General features: G+C 43.3%; 1 protein-coding gene and 1 non-coding gene across 2 annotated transcripts in view; one reads left to right on the top strand and one right to left on the bottom strand.

The window, feature by feature from the left end:
- Positions 1-9329, bottom strand: part of LOC133368774 (neurogenic locus notch homolog protein 4-like) — a 188892-nt gene extending 179563 nt beyond the window's left edge. Inside the window, exon 1 of the mRNA XM_061593388.1 lies at positions 9301-9329. Coding sequence (XP_061449372.1) covers positions 9301-9329 — 29 coding nt within the window. The remainder of the gene's footprint in view (positions 1-9300) is intronic.
- Positions 9330-26722: 17393 nt separating this feature from the next.
- Positions 26723-26828, top strand: LOC133368869 (U6 spliceosomal RNA). The gene has a single exon (XR_009758783.1). It is a non-coding gene; the product is annotated as a U6 spliceosomal RNA (small nuclear RNA).
- The last annotated feature ends 1094 nt before the right edge of the window (positions 26829-27922 follow it).

Below are 27922 nucleotides of genomic sequence, written 5' to 3'. Positions count from 1 at the left end.
CTGTTCAATAGGACAGGGTATTTGGTCACCAAATAGAGGAGCAGTACAGGAAGATGTAGGCCAACAGTGGCAAACCAAAAGTAGTGCTTGCAGTCACTTTTCAAGTACCACCATGCTTCTCAGTGTGGTGGTTTACAGTACAGTAAGGCAAGGCTCAGTCAGGATATAAGACAGAGAGGCAAAGGCAACACAGAGCTCTTAAGTTGCCCTAGCAAGGAACAAGCTATGTCCCAGGCTATGGTCTGAAGGCACATGAGGCCAGCTCCCTGCTGAAGCTAAGCAGGGTCAGGTGTGGTCAGTGCCTGGATGGGAGACTGCCTGGGAACCATATGTAAGCCGCCTTGGGTTTCTGTCATGGAAAGACAGGCGGGGTATCAATGTAATAAATAAATGAATAAACAAGCTGAAACTGAGCCTTAATATAGCAGCAGCAGCAGGTGCAGTCGACACCACCTTGTCTGCTCCTGAGGTAGCATCATTACCAGGGCACTGTAACACCCTGTTAGGCTACCCATAGAGGAAGCCATCTTTTCTACACAGTGCCTCAGTAGTAACGCAACATCATCATGTTGTGATGCTCCCAAGGGCTTCAGTATCCGTGGGTTGTATTCAACTAAATCTTACTCAGAATAGACCTATTGAAATTAATGAACCTAAGCTCATCATGTCTGCTAACTTAAATGGGTCTATTCAGAGTAGGACTAGCATTTAATACCACCCTGTTATGGTAATAACTATCATAGTAGTTGGTCTGCTGAACACCTTGTTATCAAGCTGTGGCTTCATAATGAGAGAGAGAAGAAAATAAACAAAAGCCATCAGACCACCTCATAAGAGAGTTGGTAAGTAAGGTGAGCAGCCCCTCCCAGATCTCAGTGAATTTTTGCCTGTCCTTCCCCACCCGAGTCATAGAATTTCTCCCCTCCCCTTCAGTTCTGTTCAAAGATCTAGCCAAGGTGGGCAAGGAAGGTTTTTACCCAGCCTACAGAACAATTGGTTTGCCCTCTGAACCTCATGGCATTTTACATAATCTGTGCTGAAAGAGCACTCCACAAAGCACCTGGGTCCCCATTCAATTGAGGCAGAGCAAGAATAATGAATCTGGACAATTTAATTTGTATGCAGATTAAGGTATCATGGAGACTGCTTCTGTAGTGTTTAATGAGTAATTAGCAGTTTGAATGGAAAAGATGCCCCTCCGCAACCTCCTGTATGACTCCTGTGAAGATGCGACACGTCCCAGTCACTCTCAATTCCAAATGACCTGCCCACTGGTTCTCCTGCTAGTCCTCCCCTAGAAGACCATTTGCATTCTTCACTCGCTTTGACATCAATATCTTGTCAATCAGTCAAAAGCTCCTCTTTGCTCCATCTTGCTCTGAGCAATTTTTCATTAGCTTCCCATCATGGGGTAGGTGGATTGGGGGAGACACTCAAACGCCTTTTTCTTGGTATTACAGCTAAAAAGAGGTCAAAATGAAAGAGTCTGTCACCACTTATGTCAGAGCCACTTGTGCATTTTTTGTTTTGTTTGTTTTTAAAAAATCTCCACTAATTATGTTCAAAAATATGTGTATATTGGCTTGTATCCAATGTAGCACTAAATAACTCATTCTGTTAGCACACGGATTTATGTATAAATCATTGCATGAGTGGACTTGCACTACTGCCCATTTTTGGTTCTCTTAGTTTATCATTTTTCTAACCTTAAATTCAGTTCTGTACATTTCTGCAGTAATCTGTGATTTCATCATGAAAATCCATCAACATTTTAGTTTGAAATAATGCACACATTACTGCAAGTGGCGGCTGGTATTTCCATATCAGTAGAGCATTGGAATCCACTCAAGATTTTAGTCTAAACTTTTAAGGAGCTATCCAAGGTGCTGAATCTTACAAGTTTGGACTAAAACCTGGAGTGGATTTCATTGTTCCACTGACATGAAGCCACTAGCCGCCACTGAGTGGAGGTATCCTTTTGCCCACCTTTTCTTGCTCAGTTGGCCTTCTGCCAGCTGAATATATGAGCAAGAGGCCTGCTGGTGGTATCCCTGCTGGTGGGGGCCAACAAAACAGGGTGTTCCAAGGACTCAGAGAGGATGGGGCTGAGCTGGCCCGGGATCTGGTGGATCCTGAGCTGACCTCACAACCATTGCACAATGGCCACAGTCACCATGAGTGGTAGAACTATAAATGCAGCAGTGGTTTCCTCCACTCTGCAAAGCCCATCCAGCAGGGGGGTGGGGGTTTGGATTGCGCCCTAAATGTATTTTCTCTCAGAGTACACGTTTACATGTGTTTTATCCTAAAATAAAAATGTTTTATACATTTTGGCATTTTTTTCTAAGTTGAGAGCTGCATTGCAATATTTGGAAAAGTGGGAAATCTGAAGGATAACGGAACTCCGATCTGTACGTCAGTTCGAGAAGCATTGATCAGGTCAGTCCACGTTGCAATTTGAAATGAATAAATTCCTTAAGCAGGGATATAAGGTTGCTGAGAGTGTACACTCATCATTTAGCTTGGGAGGGCTTTCTTCTAGTCTTCCTGTGCTGCGATTTTGCCATTCTGTTTGGATTGATTTATGACATTTTATCACACTCCATTTTAATATGCTGTTCACCATCTGGGAGGCCTTTGGACTGAAAAGTGGTATATAAATCATCCTCATCTTCTCTACTTATACCATATTGTTACTCCCTGATACCCAACATAGTCATGTTGGAATTGTCTGAAACTAGGAACTGAGGTTGAATTGAAAGGGATTTTCCATCCCTGACACATCAAATTACCCAGAGATCTGAGGGCTTTTTCTATCCCTCTAGCATGTGCCTGTATGTGTTACACATTTTAATATTTTGCACCAAGCACCCAAACTGACATGAAAGACAAATGGCTCATTGGCTACAGCGTGTGTCATTTCAATCCAACTGTAGCTGTGTCAGCCAAGCCCATATGAAGGTAACCCTTTACAAAGAGATACAGGATGAGGAAAATGTGAATTGTGTCTGTTATTATTATTACTATATATCTCTCATGAGTTTTATCTGTTTGCTTCTCCTTGATTTATATACCACACAAGTCTGCTCATACTCTGGGCTCAGAGAATTGGCCAATTATTTAACATGACAAACCAAATATGGTTTAATCAGCTCTCCACATCTATCACACAGATGCTCATAACTATTCATACACCTCGTTCATCACTGGATCTTACAGCCAAGCTATACAATCTGCAGGTTTCTGTGATGGACTACACCACTTCAGCTGGCAAGTGTGGATGTCAAAATGTCAAATGATCTCTCTTAAAGAAAACGCACTGCACTTACAACCGGTTGTGGAGATGGCTAGACTAGATCTTTTCATCAAGACCCAAAAAATTTGATTCTAAGCAGGATTTTAAAACAAAAATGGGACAGAATTCATACATTTCACTGTCCTCTCTTTGGATGAAATGGCACACTCCAGGAATGGCTACAGCACAGCAATCTTCTGCTAGTCCATTTCAGCTCTGTCTTCTTCCATATACTTAGTTGTTGCTACTGCAAAGCAGCAGCAGCATCTACCTTTTCTGCTACAAAGACATACTAAGGTGCTTATAAAATGAAAAACAATAAAATACACGGTAAAATTACAAAACATTGGCTAGTATAATGAAACAGCAGCAATAAGCTTACCTTAAAAGCAGCAGTTAATTTGTCATCAAAAGCGCATATCTAACAACAAACAAAAAGGGAGCCTGGTAGATCTCTGTAGGTTAAGGCATTCCAAGGTTTGGTGTCACCACTGAAAAGGCTCTGTCTCTTCTACTTGCCTGTTTAACCACACAAGATGATGGGGCAGAATAAGACTGCTGAAGTTAATCTTACAGTTTGAGCAGAGTCACATGGGAGAATGCAGTTCCTGAAGAACTTTGGTCCTAGGCCATAAAGGGTTTTCAAGGTTAATGCCAGGGCGAGCTAGGAAATCCTTGCAGGTGGAAAAGATCAGGGTCAAATTCTCTGATTACTGGATCTAGGACAAAAATCTGATGGCAGCATTTATATCTAAACCCTGCAGAATCCTCTTCAAAAAGAGAAGGATGTCAGCTTTGGCCCTTTTGATGGCATGAGATGTAAACTGCATCATGAAAGGCGATGGAGGCAAGCAAACCAGCAAAACCAGTCCCTCCGTAACTCCACTGCTGCTACCAAGCAGATATCTTATTTTTCTCTGGCTACCTCCACTAAACTGCCCTATAACCTTCTGCACTTTGACTGGGCCAACCTACTCCCCATATTGGGTAGAGTGGTATGGCTTAGGTGTGGGGTGAATAACAAAATGTCAGACCAAATTTTGCAAAACAAATTATACTTTTACTTAAGGTTTTAGTAAGGCAACAGTTTGAGAAATATATTATAGAAAAAAAGTAATGTTACAGTTTGAATAGTTACCTACAGTATAAGCACAAATAAAAATAAACAGATAAACAATTCCAGTTGTATCTGTTTGAGATTTGATTTCCCTAGCCACACTAATACTTACCAATTTTCATCTCTTAGTACAGCTTCTGAGTCCCTTTGTGGTTCTCTCCTGATTTCTTCCTCCTGCAGCTGTCCTACATCAACTCTAAAAGTTTCTGACTCCATAAGCTGCTGACTTCTTTAATTCTACCCTATTCTCTGATTCAACTTATGTAAAATATTTTCACTCCCCCTCCCAACCAGAAATAGCGTAGACTCCTAGTTAAGTTTCTATTTCCCCTTAATTTCCAGGTTTCTAGGATGAACCTTTGACAGTGCTGTGCAGACCTTCCTATGTAAAACTTCCCCTTAAACTTAACTTTCTTTTGAACTTTTGACCCTCCTATGCAAGAGATCCATCGAAGCAAAAGGGAACCATTTTACAATCCAATGTTTACAGCTGAAACCCAAACACAAAATGGCTGAAAGTCCTATTCTTTCACAGTCCCTGTGATTGGAAGTGTGTGTTGCTTCTGGGCCAGGCATAAAAACCAGGAACCTGTCCTCCTCTGATCAACAGAATAGAACCTCCTGTTTGATTTCCAGGCTCAAACTCATAGTTCATGTTCCTGGAATTGTTTGCAGAGACCTTGAGTTGGTAAATACATACTCCGGGTCTGATTCCTAGTGTATTCTATTTCTGTTGTTACATTTGTCTTTTCTTGTATAAAGAGAAAATGGGCATGTGTGCACTTTGTATGTGTGTGTGTGTGAGTAAGAGAGAGAGAGAGAGAGAGAGAGTAAGAGAGAGAGAGAGAGAGAGTAAGAGAGAGAGAGAGAGAGAGAGTGAAAGGCATTTTAAGAACTGGATCTGAACCTGTCCAGTTCATGTGAAAAGAAAATGAAAGGTTTATAAAAGGAGCCTTTGTTCTAATCTCCAGGAAGCTGACAGGAAGATGATAGTCTTGCTGCAAACAACAGTTTAGATTTGAAGATGGGTACCTGAAAACTCAGAGCTGCTAGGTCTGTGGAGTGCTGCTCAGCCATTTTCTGCCTTTGATCAAAATCCCTTCCATCTGGGGGTCTTGGAGTCCTTTAGTTAAACACTATAGCTTTTATGGCAAGCAAAAAATATTGGCCCTGTTTCCCTAATGGGAAGACTGATGGGTGAATGCAAATGGCAATTTACCAAGTAATCATTTAAGACGTGTTGTGCATAGGGAGGCTGTTCCATTAGCAGATGTGGGGCACTGCCCCACCATCCTCAGACTGCCCTCAGCCAGTGCCCACCTGCCTGTCTTCTTATTTACAACCAGACCATTTCTTCCTCCTTAAGTATCAGCTTTGACCTTGTAGAACTCGGTAGGAAGGATGAGGACATAACTAGAATTAGTTGGCTCCACCTCTCACTGCCCTGTCTTCATCTCTCATTGGCTCTGGTTCCACCTACTGTTGGCCTCTCTGTCTTCCATCCTACCAGTCCCAATGGACACTAGCCACCACTGGTTGTGCATGTAATTACTTGGTAAGTGGGTTCTCTGAGCCCTCAAAAGAGCCCTCCTAGGCTCTGGAGGTGAACTGTTGTCTGAATCAATCTATATCATGGTCACAGTCTATATCAGGGCTGGGAACCCTATGGCCTTCCAAATTTTGCTGCTCCAACTCTCATCAGCTCCAACCAGCATGGCCAATGGTCAGAGCTAATGGGAGTTGTAGTCCAGCAACATGGAGTGACACAGGTTCCCCATCCCTGGTTTATGTGCTAGGAAACCCCAGGTCTTCACTGTTTATAGGCTTGTGACAGGGATGGGGAACCTGTTGTCGCCAGATATCGATGGACTGCAACTTCGAGCAGCCAGCATGGCCAATTGTCAGAGATGATGTGAATTGTAATTCAACATTTTGGGACCACAATACCTGATGGAACGCCTCTCCCAACAGAAACCCACCCATACACTATGCTCAAAGATCCTCCTCCAGGTGCCTACTCCGAGGGAAGCTCGGAGGATGGCATAAAGGGAGAGGGCCTTCTCAGCGTTGGTCCCCAAATTATGGAATTATCTGCCTGACGAGGTGTGCCTGGCACCAACACTGTTATCTTTTCGGCATCAGGTCAAGACTTTCATCTTCTCCCAGGCATTTTTAACAGCATTTGAATAGCATGTGTTTTAACTGGCCTGTCGGTTTTTATGGGTTTTAATTTGGTATGATTTAAATTTATATACTCATTTTTAATGTTCTTAATTGTTGTAAACTGCCCAGAGAGCTTCAGCTATGAGGCGATATATAAATGCAATAAATAAATAAACATCTGGAGGGTTACAGATTCCTGGCCTAGGCCTCAAAAGGCGCAAAACAGATTGTGGTGAAGCATTTCTCTCTCTTGCTAGCACAAGTGCCACTCTGGCTTCTTTATGTTCTGCTGACTCTGATCATGGCTGCCTGGCTTCTGGTGCCATCACTCCTCCTTACATTTCCATGGGACAAATACCCTGTCTGATCTGAACGTCAACCAAGCTTTGTAACAGAGAGCACTGTTGTTATAGGTGCTAGTGATGTCATGGGTTTCTAAGCAACCAGCCATTTAGCTCTGCATAACATCCTGGGTGGTGAAAGCAGATTGAAGTCCGTGGCCAGACATTCATTTCCCAAGAAAAAAAAAGAAGCAATTTGGCAGTCTTTGCCCTGCTGAGTCAGGAACAATCTCTTTTATCCACCCCCCACCCCCCCACCGCCTCACTCCACAGCTGAAGAGACAGTTGCTATAGAAATGCTACCATAGGCTTTGTATTCAGAATCTGCTTGGCTCTCACTAGACGGACAAAATAAATAAAGGAATGCAAGGCAATAATGGCAGTGAATTCATTTGACTATGAACGTGCACCATCTTTGGGCAGTTCTTGTGGGACTAGCCCCTTGTGATGTCTTCATTCTTTCCTAATCTCAGCACAGGCCATATGATGTGACTGTAGTTCCTGGATGACTTCGAACAACAGAGTTGGCGATACAGTGGCTGAGTGTGCATGTAACACTACACCAAACGATGGCTTAGTGTCAACGCATGAATTTGTGAGCTCCTGGAGAAGAGACCACTACTTTGTCCTTGGCTACAGCACATGCCTCAGGAGCAGAGACCCTAACCACAAGCCCAGGTTGAGATGACCTGCTAAGCCAGACTTCAGCAACCTGGTGCTCTCCAGATGTTCTCGACTATGAGTCCCATTAGCCCCAGGCAGCACAATCCTGCTGGCTGACGGGAATTATAGTCCTAAACATCCAGAGAGCACCAGATTGGGGAAGGCTGTGCTAAGCTAAAGCTTGGCTTAGCTGCCACGCCACACTGAGCTAAAAGGACTGGACAGGAGCAAAATGGATGCAAGTTCCTCTCTGGGAACCAGTGCATGGTCCCAGTAAAACCATAGTTTGGCTTACCATAGTCCAGTTTACTATTTTGTGTAAACCAGGCCAGTGTGTATATGCTTTGGGTCAGGTGGGTGGGTAAGCCAACAAATATCCCAGGAGAAATAAATGGGAGTGTATATTTAACCCACAGAATAAGCCATATTTTGGCTTTTCTCAGACTAGATTTCCTCCTGGCTTCATTACTGAACAACAGCATAAGATATAAGGACAAAGGCCAGTCATACTCTTAGCCAAGATGAATGAATTGTTGCCAAATTTCATTGTAGCGGCAGGCTTGACCCAAGTGCGGCTAGCCAAATTGTGGTTTGGGACCCGATTAGTGCCTATTAATGTTATCTGAGCACCGAGAATTGAACTTTAAGTAGCATTAGATCCCTCTTTCCAAACTGGTATCAATCCATTTATGGGTACGTTGAGAATGCTGTACTCCTTCCCCCCCCTCCTTGAACCTGGGTTAATGGGGAGGTAGGTAACCAAATGGCTGCTTAACTATGTACCCAGCTGCAAACCAGGTTAATTTGACCCCCATCATAATATTCCGAATGGACTGTGTGAATCTGGCCCTGAATTAAAGGTAAGATTTTTGTAAAGTGCATTTATTTAAAATATTCACAAGGCTCACAAAAGAATTTAACAACAAAGTACCCAACAATACAATCTAAAGCAGTCTCAGTTCAAGCAAATGAGCCAGCATTTAATCAAACAGGAATAAAGCATGGCCGAAAGAAAAGAAACAAAGGTCTTTGGGGTCATATAAAAAACAGCCAAAGAGGAGCCTGGAAGCATAGGAAGCAGCCTTATATTGAGTCAATTGATCCATCCAGCATGGTATTGCCTGTATTGACTGGCAGCAGCCCACCAGGGTTTCAGTAGGGAACACCCTCAGCCTGGAGGCACCAGACATTGAACCTGGGACCGTCTGCATGCAAAGCAGAATATCTACCCCTGAGCTACAGGCTTGGCGAAGGGAGTTCCAGAGTTAAGGGAGGCCCTGTCCCTGGTGGCTGTCCCCCTGATCACTCCTAATGGCAGGACAGAGTAAGACCTCCTTGGTTGATCTGAAGGCAGGGGCAGCTTCATATGGGTGAAAGCAGTCCTTCAAATCGCCGGATCCCAAAATCGTTTAGGGTTTTGAATGGGAGGCAGAGAAAGATGAGAGTAAGAAACAGTTCTCTGCCATAACAGTAAGCCACCCAGGTTATTGTTACTTTCCAGATGACTCGATTCCTTGTCGACAGCGCATTCGGTAGTCTCCATGACACAAACTTTCCTGTAATGCCGTGCATGTAGGCGAGTATCGTTAAAACAAATGGAATCCCCATTTCTGCTACCAGCGGTGCCAGTTTGCATCAAAGCCTCCGTGTGGGATAGTTGTGCTGCTACGATGATCCTCACCTCCCATTGCCTGTGTTCATATTCCAACAAACTTTCTTACCTCGTGATTGTCAGGAGGTCAGGACCCATGGCCCCTCTGTGAAATTGTATTGTACCTTAATTGATTGCTTGGAGAGCTCTGCATCAGGACAAAACCAGGAAGGAAACATACAAAGCACAAAGCCAACAATGTGGGCTTACTAGCTGTGTGCATGAAACCCCTGCGCTGCTGGAGCCTGGCGAGGGTGAATTGCACTCATCAAGCAGGTACGCCAGAGCCATTTTCAAAGCAGGAGGGCGCCGCTTTGTTTTCTTCCCAGATCTCTCATTTTCGAGCCCCGAGACCACTTTGCTGCCTAAAACAACAATTCAGGCTCTCTTAAAGGAGGGCAATCACATTGAAAGCAGTCACCCCTCTCATAAATGTTGGAAAATGAGAAGTATGGAGGAAAGCTGGGGCTGAGTCTTCTGAAAATCACCGCAGGCACAGGAACTAATTCTGGATACTCGGCTAAGACCTGCAGTCTCCAAATCTATGGCTTGTTGTCAAGGCTGAACCACAGGCAGCTGGAACGGGGGGGGGTAGAGGAACAGAGTCAGGAGTCGGAGCAAAGGACCAGCCCAAACATACCAGATCTAGGAAGACTGCTGTTGCTCAGGAAAACTCCCGGCCCAAACAGAAAGTCTGGTAGAGCCCTTCCTGTGTAGGAGGGCCAGCTTAGGTGGGTGGGACCAGTCCAGACCCTGACTAAGACCCTTCACTGTCTTAGAAGATGCTCTGAGCTGTGGTTCACCACATGGGGCAGCTGCAACACGTGTTTTAAAAATTAAAATAGTCCCGATGATACTCTATGGGGCCCCAATTTGGCACCCCTTTTTCAAACGCTCATTGGGAGGAATCTATGCCACCTTTCTTAGATCTATTTTTGGTGCCCCAGATGTGTCGCTGGAGCCACCCTTACTTTGGAGGCTGGCCTTAACTCCATAAACTGTCTAGCTTGGACAAATGTCATCCAATTCTGGCTACGGCGCTGTCTTATGTTCTCTCAAGAGACCCTATTAAGTCATCCTGGACCATGATTGTTCAAGATAAAGTTACATCGGTGGGTCTCTCATCCGCTGAGTTGCTTTCTATGGAGCTTGGTAGGGCCAAGGCGATTGTCAAACAGCAGCTAATTGATATAGACAATCAAGAGCTCCTGGCAGCTACTTCAGGCCCTTGTTCACCCTGTTTGTTGGGACTCCCAGGACTCCCCTGCAAAGATGGGGTGAGTTATCTAAGCAGTCTGTCTGTACCCAAGTACAGAAGGGCATTTTCCTTGGCCCGATTCAATGCCCTAATCTTCTGCAGGGCAGCTATGAAAAAATCCCAAGAAATCTCAGATACTGCCCATGCGACAAGACTGAAATCGAGTCTGTCTCGCATGTCCTATTTAACTGTAGGTACTACAATGGGGCTAGAAAAGATCTTTTAAACCCCATCCTGAAATCCTTCCCGGGTCGTTCCCTGGAGGCTCTTTTGTTTGCCCTCTTAGAGGGCGCTGAAAAAGCAATCACAGTCCAAGTCTCTAAATTCTTGAACTTAGTTATAATTAACAGACCATGTATGGTTGCTCCGCAAAATTAAACTAATTAATTAAAGTAACAAAAGAGCCAGAATATTCTAGTAAGCCCCAGTTTGGAGCCTATAAAGGTTTTGGTTATTGCACTGAAAGGCTACGCCCTTCTCTGGTCACTTGCTCTTTTGTATAGTCCTGATTAAGATACTTGTTTTAATTATATTTACATAACTCTGATTATGATTTTGTTTGTATGTACGTTTTAACGTTTTAATGTTTTGTACCTGACCTTTGCTTGTAATGGTCTTTGGATTAACTAATAAAATACTGCTATCCACATGGGGCAGTTTGAGGGAAGGATGGATGAGAAATTCATTTTGGTTCACATTTCCGTGCAAAGCTACTTATTTTGCTCTTCCTGCAATCATATGTGAATTTAAACCACAGCTGTCCTTCAAAACGCATGTCACCAAATTTTGCAATGCAATTCTCCAACCAAATACCGTGTGTGAAAATGTGAACACTAGTGTGCATAAAAATGTATGTATTCGTGAAAATAACACTATGCATAACATGTATGTATTAGTGAAGACTTTCCTCTTCTCCCAGGCATTTTAGCATGTGTTTTAAATTGTTTTTAAAAGATGTGTTTTTAAATTTGTATATTTGTTTTTGACGGTTTTAGTTATTGTAAACCACCCAGAGAGTTTTGGCTATGGGGTGGTATATAAATACAGTAAATAAATAAATAAACATACAAAATGCATTACTGGGCAAAATCGCTTGGATAAATAAGTGTATTAAGCAAAATTGCATAGGAAAATGTGTGCATTAAAACTATAGGGCTAATGGCTGGTTTTTTAAAAAAATGCACAGTTGCTGTAGAAATGTGATGAACTGAACACTGGAAAAATGGGAAACTGAAACTGATCGATTCAGCCGTCTCTTGCCCTAGTGGCTCCAGATAGGAAGGGGTTATGAATCAAAGTGGCCCTGTGGTTCAGAGTCCTCAAGCATTTAACTCAGGGAGGCAAGGAACCTTTTTCAGCCCTGAGGGCTGCATTCCCTTCTGAGCAACCTTCAGGGGGAAAGGACATTGCCATTGGTGGAACGAGCCAGTGGCAAACGAGGGTGGAGGAACAAATATGAATTCCACCTTCCTACAATAGGGGAGTTTCTGCACATACTCACACACCCCTCTCGATCTCCCATCCAGGCAAGTGAAAAGCATTGTGAGAGCTGCAGGACACATTCCAGCCAGGCAAAAAATCTTCAAGGTGGGGGTGTCTGGGGAGGGAGGGGGGTCTGGCCTGGAGAGAGTCCCAAGTGTCATACAGAGAGAACTGGAAGGGTAGCCCCTTTTTCAAATCTCTTTAAGTTATCTCTGTAGTCCACTCTTTACCAACAAGCACCCAGTCCTGCCCTACTCATCATAATGACAGCAGAATAAAGAAACTCTTACTTCTTACTGCAGGCAACCAAACATGCTTCTTTATTGCTGGCTGGGTACAGAACACAAATGAAACTGAAACTGAAACTGCAAAGCAGAACAAAGGAAAGTCCAAGGGGTGGAGTCTAACTCTAGCCCATAATACAAAGTTCTAATATTTAACTCTTTAAGTGACATGTTATACAAGCTGTTTTTTTTCAGGTTCACTTAAGCAATGATAGGGTGAGTGTGACCATGAAAAACCCACTGTCAGTCAGGGACAGTCTTGGGTGAGCAGGCTTTTGGGGGTTCTTCCAGATGAGGCTTTTGTTGTGCACTTGCCCTGCCTTATTCACTGAATTTTTCAGAGGATCCAATTCTTAAATCACTCCTGTCCTTAAAACAAGCTGTCATACTTTGAATGGAAGTTGTCATTGTCTGTCATGTCACAAATTTTTAAAAAACAACACAATCCCCCCCCCCAAATCCTAGGGGTCTCAAGAACAGCACTGGGGGGGCAGCGCCCCCACCCCCCACCACCCCACCCCCGGCTACAGGCTGCTGCTAGCTTTTGCTGGGCAGCTCCAGGGCGCCTCCTCCTCTCCCTTGTTATGTTTCTTTGTTTTTAAACCAGTCTTGGAATAGACAGCCCTTCAAACAGAGGACCACATTCTGCCCCCGGGCTTGAGTTTCCCTGTTACTTCCTTGAAGTAAAGTAAAGCCAGAGCTTAGAAAAGTTACTGTTTTGTACTACAACTCCCATCAGCCCAATCCAGAGGCCATGTGTAAAGCAATCTACTTGGGTAAATTAGATGCAGCCAATCTCCCTTAGAAGGGGTAAGCTTTCCCTAAACACTTAGCTTTCCATAGTTGGCTTCCCACACAGAGTTGTCACCTCCACAGATCCATTTTGTTAACATTCAGTAAATGTGGCCCCACTTCACCACTTCATTGTATCTCATCTCCTTAGCTTGCTGTTATGGTCACAAAGCAATGCAAATACGAAAAATCTCATATATGCACATATAGGAAACCTTCTTATATTGAATCAGACTATTGGTCCATCTAGCTTACTATGATCTCCCAAGAGACCCCCAACACATGGAACCAGCACTGCTGATGGACAGACCAAAGTGAGGAGAAGCTTTGTGTGTGTGCACGTGTACATGCGCGCACGCGTGTGCATGCGCGCAGAAGAAACTGACAGTTAAATGCTGAGAGATTATGCCCAGGGATCAAAGAAATCAAAGACCAGGAAGCTGTTTCCTTCCTTGCTTGCTTGCTTGCTTGCTTGCTTCTTATTTTTTAAAAAGAATGAAACTGCAGAACAAAAGAATTCTGATTGTTGCATCTGAAAGGCAGGGATCAGCATCCAGCAAGACAAGTTGGAGAAGAAGAGTTAATGCTCTGGCACCAAAGAGAGGTGATGAGGCATAGCTAGCCACATTGGAGGAGCAAAGAAACTGTAGGCTTGAGCCTTTCAAATCACAGCAAAAGGCTTGACTCGTGCCCTGCTGCAGCCTTGATGAATGAGTTCTTCACCGCTGCTAAGAAACATTTACCATTTTTTCATTCTGTCTCTGTACCATGGGCTGGCTTGTTTGAACATCCTTCTGAGTCTCTTGGGGTGGTATCTACATAGCAATAGGGCAGCTACCTTCCCTCCTGCCAAAATATTTTGATCTGAAGTTTTAAAGCATGTTAAGTATAGGACTACTTGGCCATCTAGCTCAGGACTGTGTACACTAGAGATGTAAGAAGGCTTTCTGTTCCATCCAGTGTTCATCACATGCAGCACTGTTTCTGTTGCACTGAGTAATCAGTTTATTGAGAAATGGGCTCTATTTATTAATGAAAGAGTGAGAGACAGCATTCATCCATAAAATGTATTGATTTTATTCAAATAGTTGCATACCATTAAATAGCTTAATTTAGAATAATTTATTTAAAATCTTAATTTTGAAATTTATCTTTTTTGTTTTTCCTCTTTTGTGTAGCTATACTTTGGGGGTTACTTGAATGCATATATTCTGTTATTCTTATTTCATTCCCCCTCCCTTTGAACATGAATGAAACAATAAGGATTTATAAATAATAATACATTCAGTTCAGTTTATTATGCAACAGCCAACCAGACTGTGCACCAAAAGAGAGAAAGAAATAATTCAGGAATATAGTATATAATAATACTGCACGAAGTAATAATAATAATTATTAAAATAGGTCTAACTCTAGGTATTATCATTCAAGGAGTAAAAGTTTGTCTCACTGTCCACAGTGGTAAGATTATGTAACATGATATTTACATAATTAAATTACATAAATTATGTTGCCATTATATAATTCCACTCCATTCACATCAATGTAAAGGAAACAATGCACATGGGGGGGGGAGGTTATCATAGGAAATGTCCACTCCTATTTCCATTTTCATTGAAATCCTCTGACATCCCTCTGACTGATAGCCCAGGGTTTCAGGCATTAGATATGTTAGGGACTGAACCTGGCACCTTTTGCATGCGAAGGATGCTGTCTACCATTGATGTGAAGCCCTTTCCTCGGATATAAAAAGAACCCTGTGGGATCCATCTCATCCAGCATTACGTTTCCCACAAGCAGGAGATGAAGGCTGTAGATCTCTCCCACTGTTGCTCCCCAGCAATTTGCTTCTGAAACTGGAGAGTCCATACAACTGTCATGGCTTTTAGCCATTGACAGACCTGGGATAGCCTTATGGTGCTAGATCTATGGTGGAGACTGATGCATCTTGCCGCACACCATTTTTAAAGCTTTGTATGCCTCTAAGCTATTTACCCAATTTAAAAGACAGAATGACCTACGGAGCTATTACAGACATAACCTATTACCTGCCTCCATGCTTGGTTGCTGGAGATTTGCCCATCCCTGGTGCTAAAAAAGCAACTTCAGAGAAGGAGTCGCTTGCTGATAAATGGTAGGTTTCACACTAATGCCACTAAGGTACAACCAGCTGAGATAAATAGGAGGATGTGAACATCCAAATAGGATTTAAACACAAAAAAAACCTGTCAAAATCAATTGCAAATGGACTGGTAACTGGCGAAGGGAGATGGGAAGAGAAGAAACACACTTGTATTTCCTCATTGCCACCAGCTACGCAACTGTGTTTTGGAATGGCATTAGCAAATTATTGAGCAATTTCAGAGAACAAAGAATTACAATAATCAATTCCTGGAGTAATAAAAGGCCCAAGCTAAGCATTCTGCTTCAGTAACGTTCACGCAGCCCATAATTTCAGAGATATTGTGTCAGCAAAGGAGAGGGAAAGTGTTGCTCAGTTATTTATCTGCAATTACTCCCCCCCCCATGTGAATACATATTTATTAGATTTTATGCAAATAAACATTAGGAGCAAAAAAAAAATGGCTACAGAAAATCAATCTTGTATATAAACCTAATAATAGATTTCTAGATGGTAAAGCTAAAAGGAAAGGACAACAGAACATTTTGTAACCTCTTAATGGTTATGTCACCTCCCTCTATCTTCCCTCCCCCTTGCCAATTAAATCACTTCCTTGCAGAAAAGGAAAATTAATTTACAAGTGAATTGAAGTACAATAGTTTAGGGCAGAGCTCCTATGAAATGGAGACCAGATAAACAAAAGAGTAGGCCAGTACTACTAGTAAGATGTTCTTATGTCTTTGAGCCTCTTGTGCATCTTACTAACTAATGGGATTAAACTCTGGACGCAGGGGTATGCATAGTAACCAAAAAGACACAGATTTGAAGAGCATGGTGTTTTAGGAATTTCCTGTGGCCCTCCACTAGAAGGCCAAAGCATGAAATCCAGCAGCCTGATACCCCCTAAAGTAGATTACTCGGTGCATTATCCCCTGCCCCTAAAGGCTGATTCATGTAATCCAGAGTGTAGGTGCTACCAGGAATGAGTTGCAGCAAACCATTAAGATGCTTGTAGAGTCAGCTATTTCAAATAACCCAGACAAGTAAGTCAAGCCAGAGGAAGTCAAACTGAAAATTTGTTATCATTGTCAGATGACACTGGTGGACCGAATTCCTTCTCTGGCGAAATATGCTTCACACGTAGTCCAATAAAATGAATAGAAACCAAGCAACTCAAAACTCGAAAAGGCAACCTTACCTGCTGAGAACCAGCAAAATTTGGGAAGAGAGGAATAGAGAGAAGAGGATATTTGTTTTGTTTGCTGAATGCATTTCTGTTCCATATTTCAGGACATATTGATTCTCACAAAGTGACTTACAGGGAAAAAAGTTGAAAACATGGGGTTGTATCCAGTGCTCATCCTACTCAGAGTAAATCAATTGAAGTTAATAGACATTATTAACTTAGGTTCATTAATTTCAGTGGGTTGACTGAGTAGTTGGATACAACTCATACAAAATATCAAATACAACAATACTATGAAATACAATAGAGTTTAAAATCCGTATCTGTGCTATATGAAGGATTTAAAAACAAAACAATGAGCATTTTTAAAACAAGAGAGCAAGTAACAATTGCAGTGAGTTCCACAAGTCTGGAATGAAGAAGCAGAGACACAATTGCCATTCTCTCTTCGCTAAGCTTGAACTGGGGGCTGCTTCCACAGTAGACAAGCATTGATAAAATGGATTCTCTGTTTCCCTACCTCCTAATTAAATGGGCCTCAAAGGAAACAAAAGGAATGTCAATAGGTGCCCATGATTTTATCAGGAAGTGTTAGGAACTAGGATGTAATGATCATCAGCTGAATACATATTTAGAAATATACACCATGACTTGCAATTTTAGTAATAATGTCAACAACTATGGGCCAAGCATGGAATCTCTGATTTTACATTATGCTCCTTTACTTTAGGGACTTCCAAAACCAGAATTTGAGACTTCCTTGGCTAAAGACAAGTGGTAGCTTTTTAAAAAGATGTTGAAAGCAGTATGATAAAAGAGGCATAGACACATAGGACGTTGCCTTATAGTGCGTCAGACCGTTGGTCCACCTCACTCAGTATTGTCTATGCCAGAGGTGGCTAGGCTGTGGCATGCCAGATGTTGCAGAACTGCAATGCCCATCATCCCTGACCCAGTGGCAGCTGATGGCTCCATGTCAGTGGGCCAGTGGAATCCCCTCTGGGGTTTAGTCCGAACTTTCCAGGAGCTGTCAAAGGTGCTTTGGGCTAAAACCTGGGACAGATTCTACTGCTCCACTGACATAGAGCCACTAACCACCAGTGCAGCCTTTCCCAACCAGTGTGCCTCCAGGTGTTGTTGGACCACAATTCCCATCTTTCCTGACCATTGGCTATGCTGGCTGGGGCTGATGGGAGTTGGAGTTCAGCAACATTTGAAGTATCACAGTTTAGTTACGCTTTGTGTGCATTGACTTGCAGTGGCCCTCCAGGGTTTTAGATAAGAATCTTTCTAAGCCCTGCCTAGTGATGCTGGGGATGGAACCTACTGCAAACATCTCCATTTGTGGGGTGTGCACTCATACCACTTTGTAGTCTCTCTCTCTCCCCACCCATCACAGGAGACAGAGCTGTTGAATTTTCAGAGGGGTGGGAGCTGAGGTCCTCCTCCCCTTGGCAAATGTGGGCTCTTGTAATGTATGAAAGTAAAGAAAGAAAGAAAAATGTTTCACAATTGTGGCCATTTCATTAGTTTTTAATCTCAATTTTTAATTAAAGCTAGCTACACGGACATCCTTGTTGTAATTTGCACAGCTCTGTTAATGGACTCCTTGAATGCATTTTCAGTTGCTTCTCTTACATCTGGCAGCTCTAGCCTTTCAGCTGATATATATTTATTAGCAATGTTGCAGTGGTAAATTCTGAAGTGCAAAAGCTCATCATGACAGCCCTCTTAACCATTCTTCCCAGGGAAAGTCCAAAAATACAAGGATATCTGTTGATCTATTGTACACAGATACAGGGACACACACACACACGCCACTGCCACCAGCACCACCACCAAGGATCAGCAGTATACAACACAATACCCACTTTATTAGGCTCAGCTGACAGTCACAGAATAGTAAGCTGGCCTCCTTTTCTGACTTCCTCTGTGCCAATCTATTGCAAGCAACGAGGGATGGGGGAGAAATCTTTTGTTGTTGCAGTTGCATTTCAGTGAGAAATGACCAAATTCACAAAAAACAGCTTTCCTTCAAAATTTGCACTTCTCTGAATTTTACAGTGCAATTCTCCAACCAAGCAATGTGTACAAAAATGCATATATTAGGGGAAAGTATGCATAAAAATGCATATAATAAGGAAAAGGGAATACAGAAATGAATTGCCCCCACCCCGTCAAAGAAGACACATGACACATGGCATTGGTTTGAGTGTTATATTTATTAAAATATAACAGCTTTTGAATCAGAATCCAGCATACCAAATCAACTAACTTAGAACACACGGGCAGGTGAGGAATTAAACTAATTCTGGCAGGGTTGGAACCCCCCAGACCTCTGGGCATGTCTTCTAGCCACTGGCTGTGGCTCCCCAGCCACAGATGTGGAACAACTCTCCCTCCTTGTCAGGTGAGCCTTGAGCCTTGAGCATGGATCCCCACTGTACTTGCATTCACCACAATGCACATGACAATCCCACAAAGGGCATCCACCAGTTCTCCGCAGACCAGAAGGCCTGCCAGAGTCCTGAAGTATGCCCTTTCCCAATAATGCCTCAGTATACCTAAATATCCTACCCTCAAGTTCTTTACCTGCCTGAACTCAATGTCACGAGAGGTGAACAGCTCAAGCTCATTCATCTCACCCCATGAAATCCCCAAAGGGCAGACAAAGTCCTCCAAGAACATGTCACAACCCAGCTCCAACAGATGAACCCCATCATCCCTAAACAATTGGCACATCACCAGGGCTGACTTAGAAGTCTGGGTGTTGATGACATACACACTGGCTTAATTGTCACACTGGAACCTAAGCGTGCAATTCTGGAAGTCAAGAGGCCATAAGTGCACTGCCACCGTAATAAGAAAGAACGTCAGGAATGTCAGGTCAGATGTTACCCCGGCCTCATGCCACACACAGGGCCACCGTTCAGGGCACCATTCAGTGTGGAAAATAAGACTGAAACCAAGGCCACCAACTGCATCAGACCCATCCTGAAGCTCTGGCTCCTGATGCCAGAAGGAAATCCCATTAAACTCCTCCAGGAAGGTGAGCCATATCTGTAAGTCATCACACATTCTGGCAGAGACCATAATATGGCGGAACCTACAATGCACACACCTCATAGCATTGCAGAGGCACCTCAGGAAGGCTCTGCCTGGTGAGATGACATTGGATGCAAAGACTAAATGACCCACAAACTCTTGCAGCTGAAGCAAGGTGAGTTTCCTGGCAACCAATGCCCTACACAACCTCTCTCTCAGAGCTGGCAGTTTCTCCTCAGGAAACTTTGAACATTGTGCAAATGACCTTGAAATGCATGATATGACCCACCGTGATGGGCCACTGCTGTTGAAGACCACGAGCAGTTCGAAACTCTCAAAATTCAGCACAGCTGTGCTGGTAGGCCTTCCTGGTGCTGGATGGAAGGGAGGAGAGGGGGAGGGAATTGGAAGGGGACGGGTGAAGGGGTGGGAGGGAAAGGAAGGAGGAAGGGAAGAAGTGGATTGGACTAGATTCTCTTTGAGTGTTTTGTGTATCACCATGAAAACTAAGAGCATTGTTAAGCAAGTGTTTCTGAGTTCAGGACTATATGTTTTGTGTTTTGAAATGAGCTTACGGAAAGCATCAGAATGGCAGAGTGACTTTCTCTTCTCCTAAAGATACAGGATCAGTCTCAGGCCTGGACCTGGCAACCCTAAACATGGCGGAATGTGAAAAATCCATGCTGGCTATAGTATGCAGCCCCTTTCGTGGCCGTTCAATACTGAAGCACCACACCACAATTTATTGGCATGAAGATGACACAGTTACATAAGAGTGAAAGTCCGTCTGATAAAGTTCAGTTGGTGCCTTTTTTAAAGACCGGAATACACTGCACACCAATAGATTTTTGTGGGAAATACTTTTAATATGACCTAATGTTCTTTTTTAAATATAATCTAATGATCTAGCACAGTGCTAAGTTGGAAAATATTCTCACTATGCATGTTGAATAGGCCAAGGAGTGCCTTAGCGCCTCATCGTGCCACATATCTGTAAAAAAGACATAGCATGGATGTTAGAGACGACAGAAGTCGCTTTTTTCCCCAGTAGAGATGTGGCTGGCACATTGAAGACCTGCAAATGGGTATGGAAGGATCTGTCAGTTTGGGTTCTTTCAGTTTCTCATTTTTCCAGTGTTAAATTCAGTTCTGCAGAAATTTGCTATTTTTTTAAAAAAAAATCCTCATGAAACTTCTGCATTTTAGTCTGAATTTCTCCGAAGAAACACATTTTTGTATGCACTTTTGACCAATGTGTACAATTTTGCAAGCCATTTCTCCTAAAATAATGCAGTTGGTATGTTATTTTCACTAATATATTCATTTTTAAGTGCATTTCCTATATATGCATTTTTGTAAACATTGTTTGGTCGGAGAACTGCATTGCAACATTCAGATAAATGTGAATTTCGAAGGATGGATGTGTTTCGGTTCACATGTTGTTTCCAAAAGTACACATGTGACAGATGTGCCTTTAAATGTGAACTGAATCAAATTTCTCCCCTATCCCTAGCTTCAAGGTAATGGTATCTAATAGCCTCTCATCATACATACTACATATCTGTAGTACTACATCTTCACCAGGTCTCACATGTTCTGTGGCCCTCTCCCTGCTTCCTCCAATTAGATCAGGTGTGGGGAACATTTGGCCCTCCAGATGTTGCTGAACTAAAGCTCCCATCATTCTTGGTCTTTGACCATGTTTGCTGGGGTTGATGGGAGATGTAGTTCATATGGAGAGCGGAAGGTTCCCCACACCTGAATTAGATGATTGGTGACTTCATTGCATGATTGATGGTGAGCCAGGAGATGTAGTACCATCCTGGTTCCTGTGCATAACTTGCAACCCTCATTGCTTATGCACACTCAAGTGCACTCTGGTTGCAGAGCTTGGAAAAGTTACTTTTTTGAACTATAACTCCCATCAGCCCAATCCAGTGGCCAAAGTAACTTTTCCAAGCTCTGGGTTAAACCACGGTGCCCATGGTCTCTCTGCCATTATGTGGCTGACAATTACATGGTCCCAGCAGCGTCATCACATATTCAATGGCTGCTATGTACAATGATTGCTAAGCCTAGGGGCTATTTGGAATTTCCTTCTCAGTTGATAATCTCACACAGTGCTCCTCCTTCTACAAGGTAAAACTTATGCAAATGCCAATTCAGGGGAAGTGATCTTTTTGCAAAACAAAACTAGGCTTGTCAGCTCCAGCCCTGCTAACACTGTGGCAAAGTGTCTCTCAGCCCAATATCAAAAGCACCCTTGACAGCTGATTATCAGTTCAAACACTGAGCAGCCTGCAGTGGAGGTGATTCCCCCTCCCTTGGAAACAACCCTGTCTATTGATCTAATTGATTGTGCAGCTTATGAGCATTGAAAAGCACCCCCCTATCACCATTAGTTGCTCCTCCTTTGGTGTGTAATTTAAATTGTTCAGCTTCAGCAGATATATGGGTCAGACATGGCCAAATGTTGGGCTAATTGTTTAATACCCTTTCAGTGAATGTGTTAACAAATGCAAACATGAGCTTGCTGCACGGTGTTAATGGCGCCCAGGTGTTTATTTATATAATTATGTTAATTTGGATATCGTATGGCTTTCAAATCTGTCAGTTTGGCTGTCTGAAAGACCAAGTGGTGAGGATGAAGACTGAACATTGCCTTGGATGCACCAAGCTGCACTTTCAACGCCTGAGACAAATTGCTACCACTTTTACCTCTCTGAAAAAGTATGATGTAAGCAATATTTCCAGTGGTATGGATACAGATTTTTTTTACCTCAATGCATTCTCTGGTCAAGCAAGTTTTGAAGGCTTTTGAAATGCTGCAAAATGCTACAGAACCTGTTTCCCAGAGGTAAGAGTGGCAGGTAATTCCCTATATACGCAAATTCTCCAAACACCTGCTCCCTCGGAGATCAGCTTGTCAGATACACTTTTATCATTTTTCCGTTTCAGGGGTGAAATATGCACTCTTGCCTGAGAGCAAGTCCAACTTCACTCGGTTCTGAATAGCAAGCAATTTTGCCCAATATACACATTTTTGCAAGCAATTTTGCATGAGAATACATATTAGTGAAGCTAACCTAAAAAATGCATTATATATTAGGCAAAATTGCTTGCAATATGTTAATATAAGGTGCAATGTTTCCTAGAATGAACCATGTTAGAATTCTGCCAATCCTACACATACGCATGATGGTTATCTCTGTCTCCATAGTTGGAGGCAGTATGCTTCTGAATACCAGTTGCTGGAAACTGCAGGAGGGGAGAGTGTTCTTGCCCTCAGGTCCTGCTTGTGGGCTTCCCAGAGGCATCTGGCTGGCCTCTGCAGTGGGATGTTGGACCAGATGAGCCATTGGCCGGATTTGGCATGCTCTTCTTCAGATTTTATAAGTCAGTGGGAACTCCCAGTTACTTTTGATTATCCCCAGAATCCTCTATTATCTCAAGTCCCCATTATGTAGGGAAAGCATTGCAGATGTATATCCTCTCCACATTATACTTAGTGAAGTGAAAAACATGGCAAAGGGATTATCTTCCAAGTCCTAAATGGTGAATTTCCATAGAAAATATGTCTTCCTGTTTGAATTTCATCCATGTTTCACTGTCATCCGTTCATTATTGTCATTTGTTTGCTTCTCTGCCTTTTTTCTTTGAATAAATGCGGTTTCATTCGCCAGGTACAGTGCGTCATGGGGTTCCTTTCCCTACCTTGTTCACCTTTGGTTGACCCTAATATTGTGGATTGGGTGAGATTACAGGTGACACCTTGGTGTAAAAGAAGTAATATATTGCAATAAGGGAACTAGTTCGATATGGAAGCCTTTTCAGAATACAAAAATACTTGTTGATACTTAACAATAAACACTTCTGAAGATGAATGTGTGGGGATTCAGCAGCAGCACAGAATATGGGGGGGGGGCCTCCCAGAAGCTTTGGTGCAGGATATGGAAGTGGGATGGCCAAAGGATTTAAACTATTTTTTTCCTTGCCAATTTCAGTGGCAAATGAAGTGGTTCCCTGGATGACTGCCAACTCCAATAACTGAAGGCTGCTGTCCAAGTACTATTCCACCCCACTCACCCCACCAAGCTAGTTCTTCCTTGTCCATTTCTATCAGCAGTAAACGTTAAGGTGTAGAGCCCATGGAGCTGGAAGTGCAGAACAGTAATGGCTTGTGTGTGTGTGTGTGTGTGTGTGTGCACGAGTGCATGTGTGGTCCTGATGCAATCTCTAACTTAATAACTAACAATGTGAAATGTCTGGCTGTTTCGGAAGCAGAACTTGTTTAATGCTTTAATTGGTACTTATTCTAAACAGTTCATTAGAAAGGCTGCTCCTTCTGCTGGCTTTTATCGTTGAGCTGACCTGACAAGCAGAAGGCCAGCCACTCCGATCAAGCAAAGATGCTAATTAACAAGCCTCGGGTCAGGCCTGTGTTTCTGAACACATTATGTGCTCTGGGGAGGTTGGGAGCAGGGAGCAGACCCAGATGTAAAAAGATGGTAGAACGGCAGATTGTAGGTGGTTTGAGGTTGTTTTTTAAAACTCCACCTTTTCTGCCAATGTAACACGCAGGATTGATAGCAGAGGACGCTACCTCTGACATTGCTGGAATGGATTCCATTTGGTTACAGGCCATCAGCTGAAATTTTAATTGGTACATAAGAGAGCTTGTGCTTTTGCTCAAAGAGAGAGACACACCAGCTGGGGATGAGGAACCTGTGCCCCTCCAGAAGTTGGTGTCCTCCAGCATAGCCAAAGGACAGTGATGATGGGAGCTACAGTCTAGGAGTATAGTGACAAATTCAGAAGTGCAGGGTCCCTTCATGATAGTCATGACATGCCCCCTTATAGCCATGTCCCTTCACTCACTTGCTCTCCATTGTCATCTCCACACTCCTTTGTCCTTCCCATGTGCACCTTCTCCCAGAATGCCCCAGATGCCCCTAGGAGCCAATCAGCATGCAAGGGGAGTGTATTAGCTACTGAGAAGAGTCTTCTCAGTGGCTGGCTCGCCTTCTTTCACTCTGATTGGCTCCAATCAGCAAGAAAGGGCAAGGAACCATGTAATAAGATTCTTCTCAATGACTAACACACTCCTCTTTCATCCTGATTGGCTCATAGGACACTAAAGTCATAGGGACCCTGCTGGGACCTGGCTCCCAAAAAGGTAAAGGGTCTAAGACCCCTGAGACCCTGGACCACTACACCCCTGCTGCAGTCCAGCAAAACTGTTAGGGCCACAGGTTCCCCACTGCTATATTTATCCAAAATGGCTGGTTTACAATGTCACCACCAACATGGTAGCATATGTGCTTTGCATGCCCGAGATCCCAGGTTCAATCCCTACCATATCCAGCTGCAGTTAGGGAGGATTCCTGCCCAAATGCCAGGAGAGCTGCTGCCCATAAATGTAGAAAATATTGACCTAGATGGGCCACAAATCTGATTTAGTATAAGGCATTTTCTTATGTTCCTATATACAGGCTCCATGCATACTGAGATATCAGCCCAGATCTCAGGCACAATCCCACACAGTCTCCACTCCATATAGGAAACATCATGTGTGATCTGTGAGGATCATTCACACAGCTGTAAGCAGGTCCACACAATCTATCCACAGTGAAACAGGATGAATGGGTCACACAGGCGGAGCATCATGGTTGGTAGATTGGAAGCAAACGGTCAAGCAGGCATGCAGGAATATGGGTCATGAGCAGCTCAATCTATCACAGAATAATCTGCTGGTCATACTGAAGAGCCAGGCCAAAAGTAATGGTTTTATAGGATCAGGAAAAATCCTATTGGCCCATTGTGTCATCTGATCCCTTTTGCATTGGTAGTTGCAGTAACAGCCCTCAGGCACTTGCAGTGGTGGTGAGTAAGTGCAGCAAAGGACAGGCCAGCAGCCGCCTTCTCTGTCTATCTGTTGCGGCCACACAGAGAGTGAGGCTTCTGTGTCCCTCACTGCTAAAGACCACAAGCACTATGCATACAGAATTGAATATGTACTCATGGATATATGTGGATGCTCCCAGGTAACATCTGATGGTCTTCATGTGGTAAGGTGTGCACCAGAAAATGGCTAAAGATGAGCATCTTCCCAAAGTCAGAACAGTTATGCTAAAAAGATAATAATAGCTACCAGTATTTCCAAATTTGGAGAAGTATCCCTTCATATTAGGGATGGGCTTATGAGTGTATTCCATGTCACTTGTGCATCTGTTCACCCATAGGTCTGTCTCCATCCTGTTTCAGCAACTATCTAAAAAAACTGAATGAAAATTTGCATTTAAATAATATTCAGTACATATTTAAAAAGTATTTTCACTTAACAGCATACACATTTTTAAACACATATTGATACATTTTGAGCTGAGACCTGCTTGGCAATATTTGGGAAGTCCAAAAGGTAGCAGATAACTCAAGTTCATATTCACACATTAGTCTGGGAGGTGAAGATCAGGTCAGGTAAAGAACTCAGATGTGAAATGTTCCAGTCACTTTGTATATATTGAGGAAAATAAAATAAAAGGTAAATGGGAGTTTCTAGGGTCTGTGAAATACGTCCAATGTTAATCATATGCACAGTAGATCAATTGAAATTAATAGATGTGATGACTTTAGGTCTATTAATTTCAGTGAGTCTACTCTGAATAGAACTTAGTGACAACTCTGTTGTTTTACAGGGTGTGGGTTGTAGTCAATTAACTTCTACTCATAGTGGACCCATTTAAATTAATGGACCTACGTCAGCCATGCCTATTAATTTCAATAGGTCTACTCTGAGTAGGGATACAATTGGATACAACCCTGTGTGTGTGTGTGTGTTTCTCTTATGCGCTTTGGGGGATTTTATCATTATAGATGCAATGATAGCTCTACTTGCAATGATAGCTCTGACACCCTACCATTATTTTTAATGTCCAGAGTACAAAGAGTGGAATGAATCATGGCAGTCTGTCGCCTCAGTATCTGAATCCCATAGCTCATCTTGTACAGGTGGGCTGAGCCCTTTCATTACCTCTTGTCACTGTTCCATAGGCCAAGTTGCTGAGAGATGGGGTATAGTGTTGCACACAAAGGAGAGATTTTCCTTCTAAGATAAGAGTGAAGGAGTGCCAAGCGGATCACCCTAGATGGAGATAAATGGACCAGGAATGAAGCCAGTTCAACTCCCACTGCATCAACCTTGCAAGTGTGTATCTGTGATTAGGCCTTAAAAATGTGCCTACCTCCTTTTAACAAGTGGCATATGCCACTCAGAAATAATGTGTAGATGCAGCTAAATCTTGTGGTACACAGTTTGTAGGACTATGCTCACTGTGACAGCAATATACAAAATTTGAAATGATACAGAGGATATTAGCATGCTCCCTGTGCAAGGATGATATGCAACATCTAAGAAGCTTTCCATATTTTTAAGAGGAAGGGCCATAGTTAGGGATAGAGCATCTGGTTTGCATGCAGAAGGTCCCAGATGTTATGTCCTGGCCAAGCCCACTGGAATGAGACTCAGATCAGCAGGTGTATTTTTCTCCAGTATGTGTAATGGAAAACTTCAGTTTAGAGCACTTCATGGATCAGCTTACAGGTCACACAAGATTCTGCATCTCTACCCAGCATAACTAGGCATGACTACTCAAAGCTAAGACATTGTTGCAGCAATTAGACATGCCCTCTTACCATCGTTTAGGTTCAGGTGGGCTCTTTCTACTTGCATGAGGAAGGTGTCACAGAACAGGATGCGTGTGAATGTGAGCGTGTGATGTTCCTATATTAGAGAGCACTCCTCCAAATTGGAAAAGTGGGGGCTAGTTGAGCCTGCTGGCACAGTTATCTGCATGTCTGAGGTGATGGTGACTTCACCTCATTGAGATCCTCCTCCTCTAGAGGAGGTACATGTGGTGGCTGCAGCTGGGGCAAAGGGGGGTGGAGGGGAGGAGAAGGGGCTGGCTCCTGATCAGCCAGTGTTCCCTCTGTTGTTACTGGAGCTAAGGGAGAGGAGCTGTACTGTCAAAAGTGCTGAAGATATCTGCTTCAACACTTCCTTGTTGCAAGTTACTAGGATCCTCTCCTGGGTCCCATCTTGTATTTTCTTCATCAATCCAGGAACATTCCACGGGGATCATTACATGTCATGGGCCCCTGGAGGACTCCTGAAGGAATGATCAGGAGGAGGAGGAGAAGACATGGGAGCCTGGGGAGGGGCCCAGTGGACTGCAGCAGGAAGGGCCTGAAACAAGAGGAGGCTTCAGCAGTTTAGATAGCAATGACTCCACCCCCTTAGCAGTGCCAGTTACAACTGAAGAAGTGCCATGTGACAATGAGCTGGCCCTTGTCTTGTCTCTCAGCCCTGCTTTATTGCCCAAGCGACTGCTCGTGGCTCCTGCTGAGGAAGAGGAATCAGAGGCTCAACCAGAGGCGGTGTCAGAGGAGGATGTGGCTAAAGTGCCACTGCCACCGGCGCCACACATGCGCTGGCTGATGTGCAGGTACCAGCAGATAGTGCCAGCT

This window comes from Rhineura floridana, chromosome 12 (assembly GCF_030035675.1).
Source record: "Rhineura floridana isolate rRhiFlo1 chromosome 12, rRhiFlo1.hap2, whole genome shotgun sequence".
Lineage (NCBI taxonomy): Eukaryota > Metazoa > Chordata > Lepidosauria > Squamata > Rhineuridae > Rhineura > Rhineura floridana.
This window is presented reverse-complemented; position numbering and strand designations above follow the sequence as displayed.